Source organism: Osmerus eperlanus, chromosome 14 (assembly GCF_963692335.1).
Source record: "Osmerus eperlanus chromosome 14, fOsmEpe2.1, whole genome shotgun sequence".
NCBI classification, from domain to species: Eukaryota; Metazoa; Chordata; class Actinopteri; order Osmeriformes; family Osmeridae; genus Osmerus; species Osmerus eperlanus.
In genome coordinates, this window is record NC_085031.1 from 243,296 (window position 1) to 251,252 (window position 7,957).

The window sequence follows — 7,957 nt, forward strand, 5'->3', positions numbered from 1 at the left end:
TGAAGCATAGTAATCGTCTAAATTTGGTTCTCAGTTCCGAATAGCAGTACTTTGAATTAACAGGTGTCTGCTTACCTTTTTTTTTTTTTTTTTTTGAGGCGCCTCTGACGATTACGTCTGCCTCCTCGTACCGGTGTATGGGTCTCTCCCCCGATCTGTCGGTCGGGCCGGAACCCTCTGGACTCCCTCTTTTCAGCGTCGGGGTCACCATTTGAAGGATTCTTTATCTATGTGTCTATTCCAATATGTAATGATGGTATTCAATGACACAAATCTGTGTTCTAGAAAGAGTGGTCTGGAGTCGCAGAGGTCCGATAATATCAGCTTTAATGCAGCAGTTGGAAATCAACAAGTACAGAGCTCTGGGGTTGTCTAAGTTTCCCTACCCGCAACAGAGTTTGGGCTGGTTCACGAAGTCCAACTGGCTATCTGTCCCTCCCCAGCATATATTTATACAGTGCAATTGAAACACAAGTATTAAAAAAGGGTTGAGCTTGTTCTCTCGTGCATCAGGGAGTTGTTCTTGCCTACGCGTCCCACCTGCTCGGGTGCCGTCTCCACCCGGTTTCAAGGTTGTTTCTGAAAATGAAGAGATAGAGACACAAAGAACAGCCTGCTTCCCACACCCAGTGTGAGACCCAATGTTTAAGCCTGAGCACACTTCTAAGTTCATAACTTTAATAAGCACAATGCATAACTTTAAAAAGCACAATATATTCTTTAATCCTTATTCATTCAATTCATTCTGATTCTGAATAGAGGAACATGCTGAAGAATAATGTAAGAGATCCATGTTGTACAATAAAGCCTTTATTTTTTTCCCCTTTATTGGTTATCCTGTAAATGAAGGTGCACAAGAAATAAGATTTTCAGTTTAGTTACAATTCATGGCAAAGCTCACAAATACTTTAGCCAAAGCTTTGCTTTACAGGGTTAGACTTACATTCAGCTGCCGTTTAAGCAATTTAACCTCCAAATCCAGCTTCATTGAGGTTAAGTGGAGGTTGTGAATCTTGGCACGCAAGTAGCGCTTATATAGCGTGCACACATCTTCAGTGTCAGTCTGGAAAAAATACAAACCATTCATAACTTTGTTCAGTGTGGTGGTCAGATGCCAACTAAACTCAGACCTCACAATGTGAGGGTATTTAATGAGAACTCACCTCCCCATCCCCAGTTCCCAAAGAGCGAGAGGGGCCAGGCTCCGGCGGAGCAGGCCGTGGTCCAGCAGGATTTGCCTAAAGGAATGCATTGATGTAGTGAGTGCCAGGAGTGAGTGGGATAGGAGTATTAGTTAACACAACTTGCATTTACCAAATCGCTGGAGAAGGCGGAAAGTGTGTCCTCATCGTCTAGACCGACCTCCTGTTAGTGAATTAGGAATTATTAGGAACTGTGGGAAAGTGCCTTCGGTTTGAAAAGACACACACTATGAACATGTTTCGAATCATTACACAGTGATGCAGCAATATCAACTTACATCAGTGGGCTCCTCTCCCCTGACCAACAACACATTGGGAGGTGGCTGCAGGAGTGTGATCGAACCTCCGGCCACTGCAAAATGTAACGATGGTTAACCAAATGACTAATTATGAAGGAAACTCATAGAATGAAGTGCACCTACCTTGGACATACGGATTCTCTCCTGCCACCACCTCTCCAGAGGAGCTGCCCCCAGCTATGCCCTGCATGATTGGCCTACCCCTGTTGTTGGCCAGGGCAAGCTCCTCAGCAGGGGTTAGCTCAGGACCTCGGGGTCCTCCCCCCATCTTCAGCATATCCGCCTTTTTCTTGTTTGCTAAAATATGAAGGATATGACACTGACAAGCTGTTCAATACATTACCATGGCACATATTGTATTGACTCACCAGCCTGAATGATGTTTTTGTGCTTCACTTTAACTTGCTCCCAAGTTCTTTTAGTTGCCGGGTTGCAACTACATGGGGGTTGAAAGCACTCATAATTATATGACAGTGTTATTAGTACACCATACCATATCATTATTGTTGGAAATGATTAAAGTGGACTCATGATACAGAGAGAATCTAACACAGTTTCTTTTCACTGCTTCAATTGATTGAATAATACATAGCCTACATACATACTGTGATCCGCCCATACACAGATTTGCACATGCATATTCAAACTCATACTTCTATATGGTCATCTACACATACATGCATATGCACATATATAGTACATGATAAATAAGCGCTTTCAGTACATACATCATCATAAGTGTCTATGAATTCGTATCAATTAGATACTCTTTGGCCTTGGTTTTATCTAGGCCTACTTATTCTGTAAGAGTTGAGATCATTATTTTCGCTAGCAAGATCTCATTCAATGATTAATTTCCATTAAGCCTACTGCCAGCAGGCACATTTAAAGAAATGTGATCTGATTGGGTTAATGAGGCACTTAAGATGAGCCTATACATTTTCCCAAAACTTACGCATTTAGCTTATCGGCAATTTTTTGCCAAGCTGCCTGTCTTGCTCTGGCAGCAGTGGCGGTGTTTGACTTAGCCATTATTATTTCTTTATAGTCTTCGTAGAGACTCATTATTATCGTTTGCTCCGATGGCGAGAATGTCACCGCTCTCTCTTTATCGTTTGTCATTTCCGCCATAATACCGTTAGAAAATCACGGTTTTGGGGATCGACCTTTCCTGCCTTTTGAAGTAGGACATGCACGTGCAATTTCCCTGATAAGTTTAGCCTGATTGAAATTAAACACATGATTTGGATGCGGATCAGCCGTTGACGAACCGATATTTGATGTTCTCACTCATCTCGCTAATGTTATCGCTAATGTTAACGGGCTAAAGGGACAATTGATTAACTTAGCTTCAACCCTTACGACGAACGGGGCCCAGAATCTCAGTCAATGCACAACTAACAACAGTCATGTGGGCAACAGGTCTAGGCAGAGCTCATGTATAGTTGCTTGCAAAAAAAACTTCTGATAATACAGCAGCCGACTCTCTGGTCCCATTAAACTACACAACATGCACAATCAGGGTGACCAACATTATATTAACTAACAAACAATAACATTACAAACATCTAACTGAACAAACACAACAATTGAAATCCCTCGCACGGCTGTTGTAACCAAACTATTTTCCACAAATCTTTGCGTTTTTTGACATGCCGCACTGCATGCTGGGTACCCAACGGCGCTGACGCTGATTATCTAGCTGTGCTAGCGCTATTGCCGCTATTTTTACTAATGTTTTGTCAGCGATTGAATGGTAATGCAAGCTAGCTAAAAACAATGTTAGTTAGCTTGGCTAAACTGGTTTTCATAGCAACAGAAATCAACAAACAACATTATCCCATCTATATGTAAAGATAACATCCAAGCTAACAATTTCGCCAAATCTGACTGCAGCTTTGTATACCATATGTACTGTGTTATGGTTATTTGAGTTAAACAACTTGCTAAATGAATTAAATGTCTGTTAAATGTCAAATCCAACTATAAATGTATAAAAGAGAGAGTTCCAATCAAATCTGAATTTGTTTTAAACCTAGAGGTTTAAAAGGCTACCTTTGCCTAAACTGACATGCACCAACTCAGAGAACTGAGTTTCAACAGCCATTTACACATTTAGTCTCTATTTGTTACTCTACTCTTAAGGCATGTTTAACTTAATGTCTGCACCTCTCTGTCACCAACTGTCTCTGGAGTGGGGGCTTCACAGAGTGTCTACAGGTATAAACAAGTTAAATGTAAGACTTTTTAAGACCTTTTAATACCACTTCCAAATGAAATCAAAGACCAAACTTACGATGGAAATACAAATCAAAAGTGGAAATATACAGTAATCTTTCCAAGTAAACACTGATGTCTGTTCAATATGAACAGTATGGTAAAATGACAACAATCGGTTGAGTTTAAGAACATTGGGCCTCATTCACCAATATCTTCCTAAGTTATTTCTTAAATTTGTTCTTAAGAAAGTTCCTAGGAAAAATCTGTGTGATTCATGACGTGTTCCTAAACAGCAGAATTGTTCGCAGGTGTGGTCTTAGAATGATGAATCCCAATATTTTATAAGTTGAAAGGTCGTGCCCCGTTGCTCCTATTTAGCATAGGTAAACGCCCCATAAAAGGGCATGAGATGGCAAGGCCATGTGCACACTCAGAGAAATGTAAAAAAGACGTGGTAAAGATGGTGGAGGCCTCGACAAAAGACAGAAAAACGTTAGTAATTCTGAGGTCGAGGTACAGCTGCAAGAAGTTGGCGACAAACGACACATCATATTTAATGGCGTCAGCGGTGGATACAAAGCAGTAAATAAAGCCGATGCATGGAATGCAATTACTCATGCAGTGAACGCTGTATCTGGAGAAGGGCGCAAAACTGATGAAGTGAAAAAGAATGGTTTAACTTTAATCTTAATTCTGAAGCAAAAAAAACATATTTCAGTTGACTGTTACAAATATCCGTGAGGACTGCTCTTGGTAGCCTAAAGCGTCCCATCAGGTAGCCTACTCGTCACTCTGCAAATAAATCGGTATGGTCACGGAAGATGCGTTCCCTCCTCAGGGCACGATCTGCAAAATTTTGCAGCAGCAATAAATACGCCATTGTGTGATGTTGTCTTAGTGTGCGGAATAAGCCTACTTTGGGCCTATAAATACCGTGATAAGTCACTTATTATTGGATGGCAAGGTTCCCCGTTAACATAATAGATGTGAATTGAAGGCAAAGCAAGGCTAGTTTATTTATATAGGCCTAGCACAATTCATACACAATGGATATTCAAAGTGCTTTACAAATGAGCCGAAGTGTAAGTGTAGTGTGTATTTATTAAAACAACCATATAATTATGTGTAAAATAATGACAATTATTAGTTGCAAAATTATAAAGGAGAGAAATATTCAAATTTAAATTAGAATGGATGAAAATTGTATAACTACTTATTTTGCGCAAACATGTCAGCTCTCAATTGTGAGCAAGAGTGCTCTTGGGTGTGCGTAAATTCTGTTCTTACCTGAGAACAAATCACAAATAAGAAAACATTGATGAATGCCAGAATCTTCGTGAAAACTGCGTAAGTGGGATTTAAGAACAAATTAGTTCTTAAGAACATTTGGTGAATGAGGCCCATTGACTAAATGTGTGTAATGCAAAAGGATAACACAAATGTAATTGCTGTCCTAAATTATATTTATTATTACACTATGGTGGAAATGGTGGAGCAGAAACTAGCAATTCCATGAATCCCATGGAAACAAAGGCAAATGTGTGAGATCTACTGATGTGGAGCACAAATCATCCAAGAAGCAGTACTTCTCTTGAGTGGTTTTTATTCAGATGAATAATCATTGGATTTAGGTCAAAAGTCTATCAATTGAACTGGTTTCATCACTTAAGACACTCAGTCAGCAGCTTGGCATACTGGGACATGGAAAGGATTAAACATTTAGACTTTCATCTAAGTAAAAAATGCTGGTTTTTCCTTTTTCATCAATGTCCTCAAAAAAGCAGTCTGCAGAGCTACTGTGTCTGTGGGGTGAAGCAGGGCCTGCAGGCAGGCAGGGCAGGCCAGCTGGATGAAACTGTCCTGGGGTCAGGGCTGAAGAGAAGCTGTCCAGCTAGAGAGGGGTAGTCCAGCAAGGGGTCTGTGTTGATCTCAGCATCCTCTGTTGCATCCTCAGTTACGCTCAGAATCCTCTGTTGTTGCTCTCAGCATCCTCTGTTGAACTTGTTGAGCAGGCCTCTGCATGACCCTCCAGACCTGTAAAAGTGAAGAAAGGGTCCATGTCAGTTGTGGAAAACTCCATTCTGGACTGTGAGCTGACGTTACTGTTAGAGCTGAGGTGTTGCGCATGCACACAAACTTTCCATTTCCTTTTTATACCAGCTGCTAACACGAGTGGACATGCTTTCGATATATCATGCTAGCATAAAGTTTATGTTGTGTTGCCGTGTGCGTTACTGCCAATGTAAGTATATGGTTTCATGTTATTGCTAGCATTGCTCTCCTCATGTTGATGTTTACTAGCACTAGCTGTTATAACTAGTCATTTCTCGCATATGTTGCATCGATTTGTTCTAGCCTGTCTTCGACGCTGATCTGGAGATCGAATTGTTTGATATCGCTGGTAGCTTAGAGTTCAGACTGCCAGGCCATTTGTGGTCTTAGAGTGCCATCTTGTGGTATAGTAGTGTAACAGCATTGTAATTACAGTGTTACTGATACACTGAGTGCAGGTATTAATATATTATTATTTCAGTTTGTTTGAATAGCAATTCTGTTTATTGCATAATAGTGAATTATATATTATAAATAATTCATAATTGATATGTAATTATGTATATTGTTAAGATATGCATATATTTATGTATACTGGTACATATTGCTAATTATGTATATTTATGTTATATTCTGTATTTCGTTTATTCTACAGAAACCACACCAACATGTACAAATACTTCTTGTAATGTATGATTATTCTACTGCAAGGGGCACTGAGTTGACCCCCCCGATTGTCATTGTATAATTCGCACACTGAGCTAATGTGTTAGAAGTAGCCTAGTTGGAGAGCTCACTGTCTGCTGTCTCTGGTGTCCATTTTTACTGTTACAGCTCAGGGGAACATTTCATTTATATGCATCTGTATGTTTCACTCATTGAACAAATACATTCTAATTCTATACGGTTTTGTTCGGCTTGACATAGCGTCCATTATTTCGGTCGGAGGTAGGCACTAGGCAGCGAGGGGCGGAGCTTCAGCTCCTTCAGGTGACACGCCCCCCCAGTCTCAAGCAGAGAAGACTGCTGATTTTTTCACGATTTCAAAGCCTAATTTAACATACTTGTCGGTGTTATTTTTTCATTCGAATTTGGATGGGTAGTTAATAACACATTATTCTGTGGTGTGGCGAACTTAAAACTCGTTTCCAGGTCCACTTTACAGGATCTTTAAAGGCTGTCCCCCTCCACCTTCTTGGTGAAGAATTCGCCGAGATGCAAAATGATTCAATAATTATAAATACAGAGGGGAAAAGATAGCTACTTTTCGAGTTCGGTTTTCCGTCACTTCAAGCTCACAATCTAAAAGGTCTAAAAGTGCTCAAACCTTCACCATCATTCAAGAGTAGTGTACTTTCACAAACCCAATCATTGATTCTAGCTTAAAATGTGTAAAAATAGGACTTACCAAACGTGGCTGCCTCCAACACGGCTATCAGGCGATTCCAGTTAAAAACAACAGGCCGCCGAAAAAGAATGTATATTCGTAACGGCGAGCTGCGATTGGAAGCGAAATGAAACAGGAACTCAAGACCGAGGGTGGGGTCTTGGTCAGCACACAATTTACAGAAAGGATGTGTGTGCGTCTCGCCAAGCTCGCGCGTGTCAAGTAGGGTGGCCATCTGTCCCGCTTTGTGCTGTATCCAGGGCAGGACTTAGAGGGGTGGGGGCCCCTGGGCTTGAGTCATTTTCGGGCCTTACCTTCTATACATGACTTTAAATAGAACAAAATGATTCATACACAAGCTATGTATGTTCTGGATAAATTGAGAATACAATAGAGATCACAATACTGAACAAACAACTAAACAAAATAAAATTATTTATGTTAATTGCTGAAGTCTATTTAAAATGTAAAAATAATCTGAATTATAAAAAAAACGTGGTTTGAATGAATGATTCAATTACTCACTTAAATACTTCATTTGTTTCATGGACAAATCAGCATTTTTGAACGAATCTCCTGAATGAACGATTCAAGGACAAATATTTCAAGTCATTATATCTGGTGAATGTCTGGGTGAATACTCGATTCTGATTGGCTGCAGGGGTGTCCATTATCGTTCCAGCAAAACTGTCTTTTCACCATTCTAAATTATTGCGCTGGCTACATAGTACGAGCAAAGAACTATACTCTTTGGTATGAGCCTGTACAAAGTGTCTGAAATAACTAGCTAACCATAA

At 40.2% G+C, this 7,957-nt stretch overlaps 1 protein-coding gene and 1 long non-coding RNA gene across 2 annotated transcripts; both read right to left on the reverse strand.

The window, feature by feature from the left end:
* Positions 1-826: 826 nt before the first annotated feature.
* LOC134033787 (uncharacterized) lies at positions 827-2,596 on the reverse strand. Its single transcript, XM_062478067.1, has 6 exons — positions 1,870-2,596; positions 1,625-1,798; positions 1,481-1,554; positions 1,315-1,365; positions 1,164-1,238; positions 827-1,063 (listed from the first exon to the last, which is right to left on the reverse strand). Exons 1-6 carry the CDS (start codon positions 2,000-2,002, stop codon positions 926-928), a joined length of 645 nt encoding a protein of 214 aa, XP_062334051.1. The 5' UTR covers positions 2,003-2,596; the 3' UTR covers positions 827-925.
* Positions 2,597-5,548: 2,952 nt separating this feature from the next.
* LOC134033472 (uncharacterized) lies at positions 5,549-7,209 on the reverse strand. The gene is made up of 3 exons (XR_009932128.1): positions 7,182-7,209; positions 5,723-5,755; positions 5,549-5,660 (listed from the first exon to the last, which is right to left on the reverse strand). It is a non-coding gene; the product is annotated as an uncharacterized LOC134033472 (long non-coding RNA).
* Positions 7,210-7,957: the final 748 nt, after the last annotated feature.

Excerpts from the sequence above, each read along its gene's own strand:
- LOC134033787 (XM_062478067.1), bottom strand. The coding sequence starts at position 2,002 with ATGATATGGTATGGTGTACTAATAACACTGTCATATAATTATGAGTGC. Across the intron at positions 1,799-1,869 it reads CAAAAACATCATTCAGGCTG|CAAACAAGAAAAAGGCGGAT; the intron begins GTGAGTCAATAC and ends TTCATATTTTAG. Across the intron at positions 1,366-1,480 it reads GGGGAGAGGAGCCCACTGAT|GAGGTCGGTCTAGACGATGA; the intron begins GTAAGTTGATAT and ends ATTCACTAACAG.